The following is a 20,186-nucleotide window of genomic DNA, read 5'->3' on the forward strand; positions in this document are numbered from 1 at the left end:
ATGAGTGGCTAACCTAGCCAGTCATGAATGTGCAGCAATCTATGCTGGAAAAAAACCCCAACCCAACAGTCACAATGTGGGGTTTAAAATGATATAAGATTGTGGAGGGTGCTGTATCTTCTAAAATCCTACCTCCGGCATTTTGAAATTAATTATGATAATAATAATAATAATGACTGCTAAATACTTATGAAGTGATTTGTATCTTCAAAGCCCTGAACAAACTTTGGTTAATTGAGAGATTCCTGCAGAGAAGCAGCCAAATGCTGCTGTTATTCTAGTAACACTCTCCCACTGATTTAAACAGGGGGTAACAAGATGCTAACCATAAAAATAATTCCATTTCTTTCCACCCTTTTTGGAAGTATCAGTGTAAGCACCTATAGCAGCTCAAGTATAACCTCTGTGAGTCAAGACAGCCAACTCCGACTAGCAGGGGAAAATAAATAATTGGGAAGAGACAATAAAGAGAAAATATGGAACTGGGGTTGCAGAGACAAAAAAAAAAACAACCAAAAAAAAAACCCAAACAAAACCAAAAACAACAAATAAAAAACCAACAAAAAAAAAAAAAGAAAGAAAGGGGTAGATTTGATAGTACAAAACTAAATAACAACAGAAGTTTTTTATTACCTCTTCAGAGTGATTGATGTGAGTAGAAGGAAAGAGAAAGGCAAAAGGACAGCTAAGGTCCTGACAAAGAGGTAAATGAATATTGGATGCTCAAATGAGGTGTACACACAATAGTGATGGAGGAGTAATTAGACTGAAAACAATCTAATTGTGAGAACATTAAAAGAATTGTGAGAGCATTATTGGATTACATATGTACATACAATATATATGGGTTCATACACAGATAATCTGCTGGAACTAGGTCTTGGTCAATGGCTGATTACATGAACTGTACTGCAAAGAATGAGAAGCAGACACCATTCCATGGAGGTCCATAGAGAGGCAGCTCCCATTAAAGGATGAGTCATTCCAACAGACTTTATTTACTATCAGTGATGCAGTTGTGAGAAGAGGTTCACTGTCTATACTGGTATCCCATCTCACAGGACAAATGAATAAATGCAATTTTCTGTTCAGGCCCTTCAAACTCAAGACTTAAATACACATTGAATTTTAAGGCCACACTCAATCTGACAATCCCTGGAGTACTTAATGAAAATTTGGAACAATATATTTTTCACTATGCTCACATTTTTGACAAATCCAAACCAAGTAATTCAATCTCCCTAAAATCCCGATGAGTTTCTTTCCCACGGCTCATGGAAAACAACTGGAACACACCACATCCCCTCCTCCTCCACTTTGGATCCAATGCTTCATTTTACTTGTGTTCCTGATTGCTTTTATTTAAAATAAAATTTCATTTTGCTAAAGTTAGCAAAATGAAGTAGTTATTCTTCTCAGAGTAGTCTTCCTCCCTGCCTCCTCTAAGTTTCCCGCTTCAGTAAGAGAGATGAGTGAAAGAAGAACTTTCCCACTTCTGTTCTCAGATGCTTCAACATTTTGCTGGATTGTGGATGCAATCAGTTAATTAGTTAATCAGCTGTTGGTTTTTATGTTTTCTCACTGCGATGATGTGTCTCCTGCCAGCTGTGGTTTCCCCTGTGCCTGGATGTGTGTGGGGATTACATTTGTGTCCATCAGCTCTTATCCAGGCCCTGAGCAGGCACATCCTCGGGAGCACACTCCCAGCCAGCAGCTGCCAAGGGAGCCAGCGAGCTGGCACAGAGCCCCTGCTGTGGCAGAGGGTTTCACACAGCACACCTTGCCAGCCACAGATGCTCACTTGTCTTCTCTTTTCTTCTGTTGCTGACTGAGGGATGTAATTGAGAGCGGTTGTGTACTTCTTAGCTGCCCAGAGGTAGAAAAGGTCACCATTTCAAAAAGAGGTGACAAAAGCAATTTCAGTGAGGGAAAGATTGTAATCTACCGTGTGGTGTGAGGGACTGGGATGCTGCAGGCACTCTCAGCAATCACTGTCACACCAGTCCTCCCCAGCTCACTCCCACCTGTTCAGCAGCAAATTGCAGCATTATTAAAGCACCTTGAAGGTGGAGGTGGAAATTCTCAGCCCAGAGCTGAGAGCCCAGATGCTTTGTGGCTGTCTACAGACTTGAGCAATGAAATGAGCCAAAACAAACTGACGAAGCATTTGTAAAATGTATCCTACATTAATATGTACACCGGCTACAGACTGCATGTCCTTCAAGTCTTACTTTACTTAACCTTGCTTTGGAAAAACTCCCACTGGTGTTCAAGACATTTTTGCCTGAGTGAGACTTGAGAAAGGATTTGTAAATCCAACTGTGCATGTAACACACCGACATGCTGTTTAGCTTGAAGATGAAATCTGTAGTGGAAGGCCACCATTGTGCAGCTGACTGCTGGTGGAATGCAACATCTGAAAATCCTGAGGGTGTTATTTTCCACTGGAAAGACTTTTTCTCTCAACTATGGAAGACGAAACTATTTTTTATCAGATCTCTTGTTAATTTTTATGTCTTTTGTATGTTAAAGAATGATGGCAGAGGGAAAAGCACTTGCTTTATCAGTATCCTTAAGTAACTTTCCAGAGGCATGCCTCTCTCAGTCACCTCAAGTTTCTGTTTAAAGGCAGTTATTGGTAGAATTCTGACACTGATCAGAATTATGTTTTTCAGACTCACACAGGCTGTCTGCTATGGTATGTGTATGCAACCACATGAGGGAAGGGTGGCTGCTGCAACGAGAGAGGTGTGTAATATAGGGAATGGGAAAAGTGTGAGGAAAGCTCTAAAGTAAGAGAAGGATGAGAGAGGTATGATATGGAGCTCCTCCAGCCATGGATAATGCCTAGCTTTTTCATAGCTTTTATCTCAGATCTCAAAATACTGCAAAAAGGAGAGGTGAACATTGTTACCTGTATTTCAGAGAAGGGGAACAGAGATGTAAGAAAGCAAAGTGATTCGTGTAGCACCTCTCAGCAGGGGAGCAGTGGAGCTGAGACAAGAACGCAAGTCTCCTAAGCCCCCTCTCTGTGCAACATCATAAGGCCATATTGTACTCTTCCCATTGCTGAGATGCTTTACAAATGTCTGCTAATCAGACCTTACCACACACACCTAAGAGATGGTTAACCCCAGCTAGCTGCATTTTAAAACTGAGGAGTCTGGCAGGTAATAGAAGTGACTTGTTCACAGCCACAAAAGAAGTCTGCTTCCGAGAGGAGTTCCAAATTTAGGTGTTCTTTGCTTCTTAGCCTCTAGTCAGAGTACTCTCTTACCTCTGCACGGAGGAACTCTAGGTATTTAAGCAGCTGTTTCACACTTTAAAAGAGCATAAGACAGGCCTGTGTTTATTTTTCCAGTAAGGAAGAGAACCAATGGGCAGAGATACATTACTTTTGGTCACATGAGAAGACACAGCTCCACAGATAGTATTTGGCAGCCAAAAAGTAAATTACACGCACTTGAGTGTAATGGTCACGCTTGATTTTGTAGTGCAATAAAAAATGATGAAAATAAAACAAATTTGATTTAACAACTGAAGTCCTTCAGTAGAGGACTGTAATACAAGATAAAATGCTGAGCTTAAAGACAGAATATATCCACATGATTCTGTTCACTGCCTCTCTTCGAAAAGGGAAAAAAATTCCAGTAAGTTTCTTAATGCACCTGACAGTGAAAGAGAAGAATCAAATATTCAGAAGAACATAAAAACCAGAGGTAATCACCACAGGTTAAAGAGTACTTTCCATTACCTGAATGTAAAGAGGGTTCCCATGTCCAACATAGATAACAGCTCTGCTTTTGACTTGGGGAAGGAGAGGCGGTAGCGCAGGGTCTCAAAGGCAGGTACAATCAGAGCTTTCTTGGTGTTAGCTAGGTCTAGCTGGATGACAGACTTCCTGGCAAAAGAGAAACAACAAATAAAAGCAGGAAAATTTTCAAATGAGCAAATCACTGAGCTTTTCAAGATAAAGTGCAAAAAATGGGTAGTTAGGATACTATAAATGTAACTACGGCCCATATCTTTTTCTACATGTGTTTCAAATTTTCTTCTCCTTTTGGTCTGATGCTCTAAGAGCAGGAAGAGCAACAGAATTCCAAATGAGCTTGTGTGTTTGACTGATCAATGCTGATCAGACTGTTGGCAGCAGAGAAGTGCTCTACACTTGAATGGACTGGGATGCCTCTCTTTTTCCTTCTTTTTGCTGCAAGTTGTTCAGTGCAGATACTGTTTGGGTGTGTGAGTGTGTGTGCACATATGTATTTCACACAGGGCTCTTTTCCAGGCAGGGGCCTTGGGATGATCGTTGCAGCAGAGGAGCAGCTTAGCATTGTCTCATCCTGCCTGCCAGAGGTGTTCAGCGTATTTTTTTCTAACAAACTAAAATTCAAAGAAAAAGAAGTTACTTTTTCCATCCCCCAACTGAATCTTACTATACCTGTCATTAGAAATAACTCTGTCTCAATTTTTATTTCATTATCTCCATATTTCATACCAGAAATATGCCTCTCTCTCCCTGTCAAAGTCAGTTCCCCTTAACAGGATTCACTGTCCTGACTTTTATGTTACTGCAACAAGCAATCAAGGAGAATGGTGACAAGCAGCAAACTCTCTACAGCCTTTTAAGTTGAAGGAATTGGGATCACTATCCTAATAACAGAAGAAGCAAACAAACCATTTTTCTAAGCCCAGAACACCTAGAATTCATTTATACTGCTGTCACAGAAAACGAAGATGAGCACAACTACTTCATAAAATCTGAATTTTAGGAAATTCATACCACCCTATAGGCCTGTTCTATATTAAGCAATCTGTTCTCAGCTCCTTACTGCAAAGTTTGCATTGTTTAAAGAGCCTCTGACACATTCCAGTTAACTTTTCACAAATGAAGGATTTTAACAGCATCTTATCATGAATGGTTCTGTACTTTCTTCTTGTAGCTTCTCCCTCACCATCACTAGAGGCCAACATACCTGCATGTCAATAGATGCACCCTTCACAACCAGCAGTTGTGACCTTCCAAAGTTGTTGAGCAGTGCCAGTATACAGTCTTTATGATGCTTTTAAATGTTTATTCCCTTTCACACTTCTGAGAGCAGGGGATACTAATACAGTTTCTTTTCCAAAATCTAAGTCTTTCTGGTCTCTGTGCAATCTATCAGCCTTGAGCAGTACAGTTTTGGGGATTCAGTTCTAGGAAGGAGCAGGTAAAGGGAACAGCAGCTTCCATTTATGGCTGTTACTATAACTTTGTTTTATGGAGAGCTCAAAAGGCCCAGGCAAAATTCAAAGCCTTGCTGTGCTTGCACTGTCCAAGAGTAGGAAACAATCCTGCCCACCAAAGTTTACAGTCTGAAGCTGACCAAAGCTGCAGCAGGTACAGGTATCAAGCACAAGTAACAGCAGAAACTGTCAGACAGAGCAACTTGTGATGAATCTAGTGCTGAATGTGACTTATTCTCTAATATATGGGATATAACCACAAAAATGCTGTTGATACCAGCAATCCTTTCTGCACATTCCCTGCTGCTCCTGTCACCTCCAAATTTCATACAGTCGTCAATGCCTGAACTATTAGAAGGAATAAATGATAGTACCTTCATGAAGAAATCAAAAAGCAGAGGGAAAAAACTGACAGAACAGCCTGAAATCACTTGCACTGACAGAGGTCAACATGAAGAGTGAGGTAAGCGAAGAGAAACAGAGGTCTGGAAACAAGATACTTGAGGTGCATTCAGGCTACCATAGAGATGTGGAGATACCTCCAAAGTGAAAAAAATAGCAGGATATTCTCTGCAGAAGTATTTTCAAGAGATGCATGAAATATTTCATGACGTGCATGTTGGTATGGTGGGTTGACCTTGGCTGGACATCAAGTGCCCACCAAGCTGCTCTTAGCCCTCCTTCTCTGCTGGGTATGGGAAAGAAAATAAGATGGAAAACAACTTGTATGTTGAGATAAGGCAGTTTGCTAAAACAAAACCAAAAGGTTGAGTATGCACCAACAAAGAGAGAAATAGAAGATTTCATTTTCTCCTTCCCATCAAGTGATGTCTGGCCACTTCGGGAAGCAGGGCTTCAGCACGCATAGTGGTTGTTGCAGAAGGCAAACATTCTAAATAACAAATGTCCTGCCTTCCTCCTCCTTTTCTCAGCTTTTATATCTATCTGAGCGGACACCATTTCGCATGGATTCTCTCTGTTCAATTTGGCTCAGCTGTGTTAGTTGTGTCCCCTCCCAAGATCTTGCTCACTCCCAGATGGGGGCAGAATGATGGAGAGGCAGCAATGATGCTGTGCCAGCACTGCTCAGCAGTAGCCAAAACACTGGTGTGTCATCAACACCTTTCCAGCTACCAAGGCAAAGCACAGCACTGTGAGGGATGCTACCATCACACAGGGAAAGACCTCCAGCTCAGCCACAACCAGTGCAGGTGGTAAGGTAAAGTGGAGGGCTCTCCAAAATGAAGCTGGGAGCAGAGGCACACAGACAAGAAGCCGAGCAGCACTGATCTCTGAGTAGAATCACCTGCCCTTCAGGTGGACTCTGTGATGTAAAAGACTGATGCAAAGGGAAGAAGAAATCACTGCTGACATCCAGATGTTGAACTTCAGAGACAAAGGACAACAGAGGCCCTTTAAACTGTGATAATAGCAGGGAGGACTTGTTAGAGAAAAAAACACCTTCCATTTTCTTCTCATAACTTGGCTAGTTGGACAACCAGCTGAAATTCTAACTTCTTCCTACTGGAAGCAAATCTACCTTTTCATTTTTCTGTGGGATGACTTTTTCTCCTGTTTTGAGCGGAGGTGCTATTTGTTGGTTGGCTGGTTCTGTTACCATTTGGGAATAAGAAAATTTTGTTGGTGCTGCCAGATACCTGGAATGTAGGGAATACATTTGCTTATTTTGCAAGCTAACACTGGGTAAACTACGTAACTCTTGCACTATCCTGATGAGGGCTGTTTTTTTGGATTAAGTAGTATTGATTCAGTATCCACTTTCCTTTCTTATCCTTTTCCCTCAAACCCCAAAATAAGGATTTATGACTATGAACAGCTAGCTCTCTTTGTGCTAGTGTTGTCCAGGAAACCATTTTCCAGCTATCTTTGTGTTAAGACCTATGTGTGTCATTCTGACACAGTGAAGGTTGGGTTAAATTTTAAATCTAATCAACAATATTTTTCACAAAGCAGTGAAGAAATGAATCCTAAAAAACAAGAGTCCCCTCACAAGCTGAATGAACTCCAGCATGTTGATATCAATCTTCTAATCTGCATTGTTATTTTCAAAAATTAACACAGAATTCTCATCCTCATATAAGTAGATAGTAAGATCCTTCCCATTTTTGGAGGATAGAGAAGCTCAGACAGAGAAAAGCTAGCAACCTAATCCTAAAGCACTACACTCAGAAAAAAAAAGAGTCCATCATCGGGATTTGGAAAGTAGTTGGTTGCAAGTTACAAATATGTCAGTCATTGAGCTTGTGGTCAGAACTGGAGAGTTGCCAACCACTGTTAAATTCATTTGAATGCTCTTCCTCTCTGCAGAAGACACGAATTCATAGACTACAAAGGCAACCAAAACAAAAACCCCAATAGACACAATCTGAACTGTCTCTCTAGCTGAGATGCTGAAAAATAAGCAGAACTACTTCACAACTCATGATGTAGGGGACAGATACAAAACCCATGGATGGAGCTGGGATGCTGGGTCCCAATTCATGCTAAATGTGTCACTGGAAGCCAAGGGCACATTTTACACAAATGTGTCAGGAAAGAACTTCAATGCTAGTTGTGACAGCTGTAGATAAGCAGCCTGTCTCACTGTTTTGTGTTAGAAGTCACTCTAGGATGACCCAAGCACCTTACTTGCAGCAACCAGAAGAAGCCTTTACCTCTGGGGCACTGACAAGATGACCTCAGTAACTACTGGTAAACAGGAAATCTTTAAATGATACATTTCATTCTGTACTTCACAGAAGACTAAAGCAGGACTAAAAGGGTGTTTGATTGAGATAAAAACATTGAAATGGTTTTACTTAGCAGCTATGAAAAAGCTCAATTAGCACAAATCTAAGTGCAAAGCAACAGATAAATAAAGGGATACATAACCATCAGCTCCATCAGCTTCTCCTTCAAAACTGGTTGTAACCTTTATCATATGACACCTTCAAAATAAGTTGAAAATATTTTTCAAAATTCCTTTCTTTCCGAGAATATATTATCTGCAGAGACATAATATGCAATATATGTAAATCAGCAAACTTTCAGTGAGTAGGACTTTCCTGGCTTATTCTGTACAAAGTGATGCCCAAAATACCACACTGTTTCCATTTGTTTATGGTTGTTCTATCTGAGGAAATGAGGATAAAGATATTTTACGTCTCTCTAACAAACAATTGCTGCCATTCAGACAGATAGCTAATCAGCTATTTGCAGAGGCAGTGGGAACAGTCAATGCAGAAAGACACAGGGTATCCATATTTAAAATAATCTCAATGCAACTCCCTGCTACTTTGCTTAGAAAAATTGTTACAGAAAAAGCTACACAAAAGCATCTAGTGCACATGCAAAAAAAACCCCCAAACAAACCAAAAAAACAATCCAATCACTTTTTAAAGAGCTGGTAGTAGCAGATAAGCAACTTCAATATTCCCAGGCAAGAGAGACTCTCAGTCAGAGTTGAGGTGGTACAGGCCTTAAAAAAGGCTGGCAGGGTAACACAAAGTCTCAGAGGTAACAGCTCTCAGAGAGCATCTCTGCTTTTTTCTGAAACATCACCAATGCACCGTCATGGTGCACTTAGTTCTGTAATACAATATCACCCTATGAGAATTATTTCTGTGGTTGTAATATCTCAAGGAAATGGTGGTACTTCATTCTGCCTTCTCTCCTCTTTTCTTCCTTTAATTGCTGGCTCCCATCCGTGCACTGTGAAGCAGCATGAGAGAACAAGTTCCTTATCTAGCACTTAATGCCAGTATCAACAGCTGCCATCCTTACTGTGTCCAGCAGTGATCTGAAAAAATGTACCACTATGCAACACTAACAGAAGAATAGAGAAATGAAGAATAACTCTTCATCCACGTATCTGGAGATACATGGATGTATCTAATGTGGGCAAGGAATAATTTTGGAGTGCTCCTAGCACAACTTGAAAAGACTTCAACAAAGTAAGAGGAAAACAAGCTTACACAGTGTGCTAATACTTCACACTGTGTAGTATTAGCACACTGTGTACAACTGAAATTCAGCATCTTGAAAGACATAGAATAGTTTGGGCTGGAACCCAAAGGTCATCTAGCCCTTTTTTTTTCTAGTAGCTTTATCTTGGTTTTTTGAAAGACCTACTTTCTCTTTTTGTAAAATCATAGAAATTTTTGGGTTGGAAGGCACCTTTAGAGATAATCTAGACCAACCTCCCTGCAGTGAGCAGGGACATCTTCAACTAGATCAGGCTGCTCAGAGCCCCATCCAACCTGACCTTGAAAATTTACAGGGATGGGATACCCACCACCTGTCTGGGAAACCTGTATCAGCATTTTGACATCCTCATTGCAAAAAACTTACTCCTTGCATCTCATCTAAATCTCCTCTCTGTTAGTATATAACCAGTTATCCTTGTCCTATCTCAACAGGTTCTACTAAAAAAGTTAGTCCCCATCTTTCTTATTAAGCTCCCTTGATATACTGGAAGACCATAGTAAGGCTTCCCTGGAGCCTTCACTTCTCCAGGCTGAACACCTTAACTCTCTGATCCCTTCCTCATAGAAGAGGTACTCCACCCCTCTGAATAGTGAGTTTGGCCCTGTAAATGTCTTACAGAGTTAAGCCTGAAAGAAAGAAACTCCTCCATAAGTTCATGATACCAGAAGGCATATTTTCCTTTACACTCCAAAGCCCCAGGCTTATGAACTGATAGGGAACACCTACAGGCAGGCCCTCACTGGAACACTTTGATCAACTTTTACCAAATTAGAATAGAGATGTAAAGTAAACTGGTCAGGATAAAGGAACTGACATCCTCCTGTCTGGCCACAGGGTGTCCTCCTTGCTCTATGCTTTGGCCTCAGATGACCAGCCTCTGCAGGGCAGAAAGGTCTTAATTAAAAAAAGCTCAGTTAATGGATTGGAAGTCTGTAGTTTGCTCAGCCCAACCTGCTCACATGCAGTATGATACAATATACACTGATGTTACTCCTCCTTATTTCCTTATGACAATTACTTTGCCTTGACAGGTGCTGGCATTGCAGTCATATTTTTGAGATGGTTAGACTCTTTTCAAGATAAGGAACTGAATTAAGAGTGTGTCACATGGACAACAAGTTCAGTACTGCTCTGCATGTTTTTCTGTCACTGACATTAAGAACAGAATTAACACCAGAGATGTTTAGAGAAGCTGCCTGTTTCACATCTCTGCTAATAAATGACGCTCTTGGACATTTAATAATACTTAACCCAGTTCAATTTTCAAATTGGTTCCTCTGCAGCCCTGAGGAATTATTCTAATGGCTAACAAGGCTCACATTCAGACCTGGGTTTTTTCTTTCATAACTATTTTGCTTTACTTTCCAGTTACAGTCCCTTCTTCTACTCTAAAAATTCTTGCTCTTTGCTGGGCATTGTCACACCTCAGATCATTATACGCTTCCGTTTCCAGATCTGCTCAAACTGCTTTGTTTTGGGAATATGTGAGAAGGGTAGTGGAGAGAGGGAGTGGAGAGGCTGAAATGGTGGGTGGCAGTGGGAATTCCCTTACTGTCCATTACCTGAGGTACTCGTAGAGTCCATACATGGGCAGGAAGTCGATGTCGGACAGGAACATGTATGGTGTGCTGATGTGCTTCATGGCCACGTTCCTGAGCAGGTTCACAGGGTAGAACTGCCCCTCCTTGTACACGATGTGGTAGCCAACGTTGTGGCGGCTCATCAGGACTTCCGAGCCCTGAGCGTAGCGCAGGAATTGCTGGGCTTCTGCATCGGAAAGGTAGAGTGCCAGGCTGATGGGACCTTCCCAGTGCTTGCAGATGGCTTCAAGCATCTGGAGCCTGGAAGAGGAAGGGTGAGAGTAAGAAAAAGCTATTTCCCTGTCTGGGACTCTGTGTCTGTGTTCACCTGACCAAATGCAGATATCTTTCTCTAAGTGAGACAGATTGGGGATGCTTTATATGCTGTGGAAAGCAGTAAATATTTCTACAGTGTAATTCATTATTTAAGATGGTAAGTAGAGGTCTCCTCCTGGACAGATGGCCTGCACCCTGGATGCACCAATCTCACTAAATCCAATGTAGCCTAAGATGGCCCTAGATCAGATACCTAAAGCACCATCATTTTCTGTCTAAAGCTTTGATGCCACAGGAAAACCCACATGGATAACAGGACTTATCTAGTGGGAGCTTTGAGCAATTGCAAGGATCTGTTCATGTGGATCTACTTAGAGGATAGAGGGCTCATAAACTTCAACTCTGTCTAGTGCCCAATTCACATTTCAGGTCAAGCTATTCCCACACAGTAACACACTACAGTGCTCTTCAACAAGCTTGTGGAGGACAGAGGTGTATGGACCCACAGATCATTTTACCTCCTGTCAGGAAAACCTTCCCCAAATTTTTGCAAGGCAGTTAGTCAGATCTTAAAGGCTGTTAAAAGAGACAGGTCAATGGGATAGTGCCTTAGGTGAAAATGTGCAATAACTAGAAGAAGGCTTGCTGTCAGGGAAAAGGACAGAAGGGGTGACACATTGATAGAAATGGGATTTACTATTAGTAGGGAGTAAGGAGAGGAGGAAGGACAGACATGGCATTGCTGTGGAATATCAAAAGAACATTTCAGAGAAAACCATCATTAAAAGTACTAACTTGTGTATGTTCACACTATCTCAAATTTCATTAAATAATTTCTTAAACAGATTGTATTGATGTATATTTTTTAAAAAAATTCCAGCAGTTACAATACTATTGATGAAAATGACAAGGAAAGATTTAATTTGCAAACATAAATCAAACCCAACTTGATCAAAAACATTTAAACGTTTTGGGTAATTTATTGCCTAGAGATTGAGATGTGTCACCCAAAAGTACCACAAGGACTGATTACAAAGCCTCTTGATTTAATATGAAGGGAAATGACCTATGCAGCCTAGCCAGATATTCTATTAAAATCTGGGAAGAGTAGATGATGCAAAATTAGTATCTTCACTCTGTTTGAAATCCACATTACTGAATTTTTCCTATTAATATTATACAAAATGCAAGTTTTCTGCATTATCATAATCTGAGAAAATATTTTCCCCCTCCTACTATCTCCCCAAGATTTGCAAAAAAAAAAAAAAAGAATTATATACTCATACCAGTAAACAGTCTGCCTTCTGAATGATTGTGATGATACCAAGATGATATAATATTTTTTTTAGATACGAGATATTACCTTACTAGTCTACACTTGGTACATAATTTTCTTTTTGTCTGTTATTGAAACAAAGGCTATTATCAGCCTGAAACATACAGCTGAATTTGAAACACAAATCAATATAAAAATATCTAAAAGGTATGTAAGGGGTCTAGAATTTTGATTACACAAATAATAAATAGGGGGAAAATATATTTTTTTGCCTCTTTCCAACATAATACAAATCTGCTAATCAGGAGACTCCAATCTGTCAGCACTCAAATTTAGGGCATCAGTTTAAAAATGGAAAACTTGCCTAGTAAAAAATGCAGCAAAATGCCTTCTAAGGACTCCATGCAGTGGACTAATAGCATATATAACTTATTTAAACAGCACACCTGCTAATGCAAACCTTTTCATGATACTGAGGTGGAAACTGGCTTCTGGTGGTACAAGTTCCCAGCTGGACACCTTAGTACCCTTCAGAATACTCCATTTTACTGTGTTGTTCTCATTGACGGGCTCTACATCCATAAATATGATACAGGGACTGCTAGGTGATCCTCCATAATCTGCTCTCTATAAGTTGTTATGTCTCTTTTGACCACAAAACTTAGAATTATGAGTTTCTAAGCACAACATGACCAATTTATTTTGGGTTTTTTAGTGGACTTGAGGAATGTGTTCTCTTAAGGACTCTAGAGAAAACAAATGTACTGCTGTACTGCATAATAATGAGACCATAATTTAGTTGGTAAATTTTTTAAAGGTCTGTTCAGCTAACTGAATTTTGCTGGAATTCAATTGTTTTGTGAGATTCTTTATTTTTATTTTTCTTCTTAAGAATTCTCAACTGATTTCCAGCTCATTCTCAGATTCTCAGATTTCAAGCAGTGTATTGCTAATAATGTCTTTCCTTTTCCCCATTCAGACCTCATTTTTCTTTACGTTCTTCTCTGATTTCTGAACCTCAGGTACATACTGAGTCTCTAAAAAGCCTGCTTAGCCAAAACACGTGCATGAAAATCACACTGAAGCAACCAAGCCATTATTCAAGGAAATGTCACATCACTGCAAAAAATGACAACTACCCAATAATGAACAACCCTGAATGAAGTCTGTCTCAAAACTTCCACCTAAAACAATAATGTTAGCTTGCAGAATGCATCCCTCTCTTCCATTCCTCAAGCCTACAGGACAGGTAAACCTAAATCTGTCATGACAGTCATGTCAATCTCACCTCCAACAGGACAAGGGGAAGTGCTAGGAGTTGTTTTTTTGCTTTTCCTCATCTCCAATAAAAATTTCAAAGAATAATTCAGGAATGTAGTGTACAGCATGTTGTTTATGTCCATGTCACCTTACAGCTGAGACACTCTTCTGAAATGCCTACAGTTGTGCCAGAGGAGTTTAATAAAAGCAGTTTAAAGATGATGGAAAAAGATAAGGCAGTAACTGCAAGATGTGAAAGGAAACAAAGCAGCTAAGCAGTTCTTTGGTAGGTTATTATTTATTGATTTTAGCTGAAAGAAAGTATTTCCAACTCAAATCAATAATTTATAGCAACACACCAGTGAAGCAGGGAACATTTTTCCTGTACAGAACCAGGACGGCTGTTCTTCCTGAATAAAAATGTGTGGTTCTGTCTATCAATAAAAACATGTGCCCCAGTGAGGATCCAGAAAGGGAAACAGATGCTCAGACTTTGCATCAGTGCCACTGAATCAGCACTGAGCCCCAGCTCATTCTTTTTAATTATATTCTGGGGGGAAAAATATACCATGTGCACACACCGGCTTTACTAATTTACTGTGGCACTCACTCAGGGTCTGGTTCAATTTATTTCTTTATTTTTTTACTCAGAGGTTTGTGAACACTTAAGAAATGTTTACTCAATTAAAAATCAATAGAACAGACACTGATGTGCACAGCACATCATAACACAACGTGCAGTGCTGGGGCACCAGTGGAATAGAATACCACTTCTTCATTTTTGTTTATTTAAAAAACAGGCTGTAAGTGTTTTGTTTGTCTCAATTCCTGTAACCCTCCTGGAAAACTGTTAACCTTCTACTAGTGTAGCAGTGGTGTTATTCACATGCCATGTCGTATTCTGTAAGTGCTATGCTCAAGGAAATGATGAGTTTCTGGATAATACTTAATGACTTCTGATTTGTTTTGTAACCCACTATGATGGCAGTAACTACAAAGTTTGGACTAGATTTGAACTGAGAAGCTGGAGGAAAAAAAAAGAGAGCTGACAATTACAAAATTTCACAAAACTGGCTGACCCAGACTGCACTTTCTGGAAAATTTCTGAAAAAAAAAGCTTCTGAAAAATTTCAGCTAAATGCAATGGTGGGAATCAGAAAGGTATATCTGGTACTTGTCACGAAATGGATTTTTTTTCCCCAAATTAAATACTAATTACCCCAAATTAAATTCCACTTCACCTAAGAACTAAAAGCTCAAATGTTCTTCTGAGAATCAACATTTGGATAAAGATGCAGTGACTGCTCAGATGGAGATTCTTTATTTCACACTAGCACATTATAATAAAAAGAGTATAATTTTCAATTTCCTAATTTGAAACTAGAATATTTAGTTCTGATTCTTACTGTAAGAAAAATCATTAATTGAAATTTTCTGCAAGGAAAATGCCAATGAAAGCAAAAATAACTTCCTCTAGTGCAGAAAAACACATGCAAAAGCTTGGGTCAGCTACAACTGCTTGCCTAATTCTATTACAAACATCTGTTTTTTCTAAGTTGCTGCAAAACTCCATGGACTAATAATGCCTGACAATCCCATAAAGCAACAACTTTCTCAGCTCCAGGAGTCACCTTCTCATGAACTCTACTCATGTAGAGTGTAGCACAGTGTGTTCACTGCACAGACAACATCTAGGTTTCCATGGACGCGCATTTTTCCTCTCTCCAAAGCACCCGGTATTCAGGTTTCCCTGTAACAAAAAGCTGTCTCATGCTCCCAGATGAACAAGAGGTGTTCCCTACCTGTCCATGGACAGTTGTGCCACCAGTGTCACATCGGTGTTGTCTGCAGCAGGCTCGTACTCGTAATGCAGAAAATAGAGATGAGTGCGATGGACGGTGAAGCGCTCCCGACGGAATTCATAGCACAGGTCGTCCTCGTCCAGCTCAGACAGCTGCTTCTGGAGCTGCAAGCAAAGAGTGGCAGTAACATCGTTTCCTTGTAATTATTTTAGCACATCAGAGAGAACCAGGAGGCTGGGAAATTGCAGAATGATGCAAAGAGGAATGAATATACAGAGTAGCAGGGTTTTCCTGAGGTTTCCCTTGTTACTGCACAAGAAATTAGAAGGAAGGGCTTGCAGGTAAATTCATAATGCAGACAAGGACACTGTATTATGGTCTATATATTCTCTATATTAACTGTATTACATGCTTTCAAGATCCAGTGACCAATCCCAGTTTGAATAAGAGTTAATGTTCCAATGTTTTGCATAATTTCATTCTTACTAGAAACAGTGCCTCTGCTGGAGAACAGTAACTGCTGCTACCAGCACGGACAGAGAGCTGGAATGTAACATCTTTAACTGATCATTACTCCTCCTCTTGAGATTTATGTTCTTTTCACTGCAGAGGTGCCAGAAGTAAGCCTTTAAATGGGATTTATGCTTCTGGATACCTAGTTTGAGAAATCTGGAGGATGGTAGATGATAACTTTCTGGCTCCCATGGAAACCAAGCCTCTTCAAAGAAAAAATGGGCATCTCAAAGCAATCTAATCCCAAGTCTCTTAGACAGGTAGCTTTAAGAGAATAAACTTTAGCTCTAGGGAAAGGTAGAAGTGAAAAACTGACCAATTGTCTATGCACATCACCAACTCCATTCCTAAACTAATTATTTTTGGGGTTGGACTAGATGATCATTGAACGGTCCTTTCCAAATCAAACTATTCTATGATTATATGATTCTCTGATTTTAAAGCCAAACATCTAGCTAGGATATTGAAAATGCATTAATTTTAAAGGAAAAAAACAGGCACACCTGCAATAAAATGTTATGAAGATGAAAATTTTTTATGGTTTTAACATTGAAATTGAGTTCAGTATCTATTGCTCTAAAATGTAGGTTACAAATAAAGTATAATTTTTGTATCTGATTTCTTAAAAGCAATCTGTAAGAACAATAGCCAATTAGTGAAACATTCATCAGCAAATGAGAAAAATTATATAGGAATTTTACAAATTTTGATAAAAATCACAGTGTACCTCAAAACTATTTTGTTAAAAAGGTTATTGAATTATAGACATCTTTTTGTCCTGCTCAGAATGAATAAAGTAATAGTTTCACCATCTTCAAGAAAAAAGAAAAAGGAAAATGTAGGTATTTTCTGTTCTGTGTTAAGAAGAGCTGTTGTTCTTGGAACTATAAGCATAATGGTTGCCATCCACAGCAATACTTACAACTGACTGTTTTCCTGTGAAGGCTGATGGAATAATTCCTGATATTTTCCTGTACATCACTCTATAATCTTCTTCTGAATAATGGAAATACCTACTTTGATTTCAATGAGTTTTGGATAAGGCTGTCATTCTTCTCTGCTATTGTTCTGCACAGATCTTAAAACACCCCTCAAGAGGGACTGCTATTAGAAAGATGAGAGTCTGAATCTTCACAAATCTTTACTCAGGCAAAACTTCTATTGGTATCAAGATCTCTTTCAGGTGGAATAGAAATCAGGAGTTCTTTTATGTATCCTTGGAGTTTCATTCTTTCGGCTTTACAAACCATCATTCAGCTGAGCCTGCACTCTATTTTCAAAATCACATTCAAATACTATTTGAATTAAACTCAGTATTTACAACAATGACTAGAAAGCATCTTATATCTTTCTGTTTCTTCCTTGAAAAGGACATTAGTGTTCCCTTAAAAGAATTATTAAAAAGATGATTGAAATTTTGAAATTTAAATAGTTAAAACAACAGCAATGCACATTTTAGGGGTACCTTACTATCCTTCTGAATGTACAAATGACCAGGCCAGATGATTTTAATTGCACAGCAGTTATTAATCAGGCAGTCACCAAATAATTATCAGATTGCACTTGGGTTGAAAGCTAAGAGGCTAAAATATTTAATTATGAATTCAAGAATAACATTTGGAGCTAAATTACAGCTTTGTTCACTATTGAATCCTGGGTGAGAGAAGAGGAGGAGACATAGCTTCTGAGAAGTCCCACCTTTTTAATGGTGAAGCTCACCAAATCACAAAGTTGGTGATGGAGGTGAAGGAGACAACATAAAATTTCTCTAATATAGTCTTTTCTACTGCACACATATTATGTGGATCCATTATTTAAAGACAAAGAACTCTTAGCTTGGTTTGAAGTTTGCTCCCACACTGTCTTCTTGAAAAGATGTGTTTATAATGGGAATGCTGACAGATCTATGCAAACAGATGCTTAAATACAGTGCTCAACCAAAATAAGGACTTGAACATCAGCTGGATTTGATAAAATCCATTCTGGATTTTTTTCCCATTATGGATGCATCCATTACATTGATAATGATACGCCCAACCCAGCAAAAGTTTCTCAGCTGTAGAGAAAAAGCATGTATTCTCCTAAGCAAGTACCCTGCTAAGCAAGACTGTGTGCTTCTAGAAGAGTTTCAATGCTAAGGCTACTTGCCACTTAGCATGTGGGAAATGTCACCCCTAGGAAACATTCTCACAGTTGAAAAATATTTTCTGACTGTGTGGGGTAGATACTGTCCTAGCAAATACTGTTGTGGGAAACAACACCTGCCTTCATTAGCATCATGGTGCTACTTGGTTCAGAAATAAAAATGAACTATGGTTCAGAACTTGGTTCAAAAAAGAAAAATGAATTGTGATATGCATAAGGCCCAAATGAAGAGACAAATACATAAAAGAAATACGGGCTATATTATTTCTCTGGGACACCAGATGTGGCAGGGGATCAGGCTCCATCTCAGGAAAAGTAGTCTTTGAAGCTAGGCTAGTCAGAGAAATAACTTAGCCTTGATCTTCCAGGTCTACTTGTCTAACACATTTCTGTGAGATGAGGTGTTTTGTATCCCTATGACAGATGGCAGACCTGTATGATACATGGCAACACAACATGTACCTTTCACTGGCAAACTGGTGACTCTGCTCATGAATCTTCCTTCCTAAGGCTGTTCCTAATGTAAGCAAATCTGTCATTGGATTAGTTTTTTTCCTAAACTGCTGTGTCACTGAAACAATTCACTTCCCACCAAAACCCAGGACTTCATATCAGATGAGATAGATTAAAAATCCAAGATCAGAAGTATTTTCTGAGGGATTATTTATTAAAAAAAGATCAAAGCCCACCAACAAACAATGTCATGTGCCTACAGGCCAGTTAGATCTTGGGGAAAGGGATAATACCCCTAATGTAGGCTCTCTCATCAAGTGTTTAAGTTGAGGTGAGATGACACTAGGCTTAAGTCACCTGCTCAATATCCCACTAACACAAAAAGAACTGAGCAGCTTAGACAGAAACTCAGAACTTTCAGATCATCTTTCCTTTTCCCAGATGTGTGCAGTTAAGTTTCATAGTACAAAATCAACTCAGCCATTGAAATGAAAACTGACACCAGCCCAGGATGTAACAAAAACCTGGTTATAAACTGCAGCAGTTTCATTTTCTCCTGTGTAGCTGTCCAGTTCCCACCAGTAGGCAATTTGGATTGCAACATTTAGCATTTTGAAGTGCGTGAATTAACAGTTGCCTTTAGCATGGCATAAACAAAACAGATGATGATGTAGAGAGGAAAAAGCATTCACTGAGTCTTGTTTTGGATGACCTACATAAAGTCCTTCTGGCCTCTCCAATGATCAGTAATAAAAGCCAGACTAATTCTACGTCAATTAAACTTTTATTCCTCCCACACCATAAAATTTTGCACATTTGCTACGGGTCAAAATGAGCCTTCTGTGAAACAAAGCTGTGCTAAGGACAAAGAGGATAGTTCCTGAGCAAACCCACCTGGCAGGAGGAATTTTGCTGCAGTGTGTGAAAGCCACTAATACTCCTGCTAAATGGAAGTGATGGCTTATCCTGACTGCAAATATTCAACACAACTGAGAATACAATTTTTAGGCATGTGGAGTACCTCAGACAGTTCTGTATATATCAAGTACAGCTCCCCTTGATCTTAGCTGCAGATATCACATTTGGGAGTACTCTTCATCTCCTTTCCCCAGACCCTTGACAAACATTTTTGGCTGAGCTGTTCCCAGACCCCCTTGCAGCACACTATCTTGACAGGTAGGTCACCTTGCTTTTGTTGCCCCAGATTAGTCTTTGACCCATTCCTTCTTGTGTGGGAAGTTTTATGGGTCTAAGTCAGTCCCAGTCCTGTGTCTCATCCCATGATCCCTATTCAAGCAGTCTGCCAGCTCCTTATACCTATAGGTACCCAACTGTCCTTTCCTCTTCTTGGTACACTCTCTCTTTCCTTTCTGCCTTTGACCTGGATTTCATCTCTTTTGTATGTGAATCTGGATATTTTCTCCTCCCTACTGTCCGGTCATCGCTGAGGGCAATGGATGTCCCTCAGAGCAGAGACCAAATACAGGTTCCTGCTCTCAGCTCTACTGAGAGTCAGAACCTGGCATGAAGGATTCAGAGGAAATAATCACAGAAAACACCACTCTTTGTCCAGGTCCCCTGCCTGCAGCATGCCCAACCCTGCTGTGTCACTGGGATATGTATAATCTGGTCAGATGTATCCATGCACATTCCTAATAAAGAGTCTCC

At 39.7% G+C, this 20,186-nt stretch overlaps 1 protein-coding gene across 2 annotated transcripts in view; it reads right to left on the minus strand.

Moving 5' to 3' along the window:
• LARGE1 (LARGE xylosyl- and glucuronyltransferase 1) overlaps positions 1–20,186 on the minus strand; it is a 272,061-nt gene that overhangs the window by 8,931 nt on the left and 242,944 nt on the right. For both annotated transcript variants that reach the window (XM_066551016.1, XM_066551015.1), the window contains 3 exons: positions 15,408–15,571; positions 10,776–11,054; positions 3,755–3,901 (listed from right to left, as the gene is read on the minus strand). In XM_066551016.1, the coding sequence (XP_066407113.1) occupies positions 3,755–3,901; positions 10,776–11,054; positions 15,408–15,571 (590 nt within the window). The remainder of the gene's footprint in view (positions 1–3,754; positions 3,902–10,775; positions 11,055–15,407; positions 15,572–20,186) is intronic.

The sequence above is a fragment of the Molothrus aeneus genome, chromosome 5 (assembly GCF_037042795.1).
Source record: "Molothrus aeneus isolate 106 chromosome 5, BPBGC_Maene_1.0, whole genome shotgun sequence".
Taxonomy (NCBI): Eukaryota; Metazoa; Chordata; class Aves; order Passeriformes; family Icteridae; genus Molothrus; species Molothrus aeneus.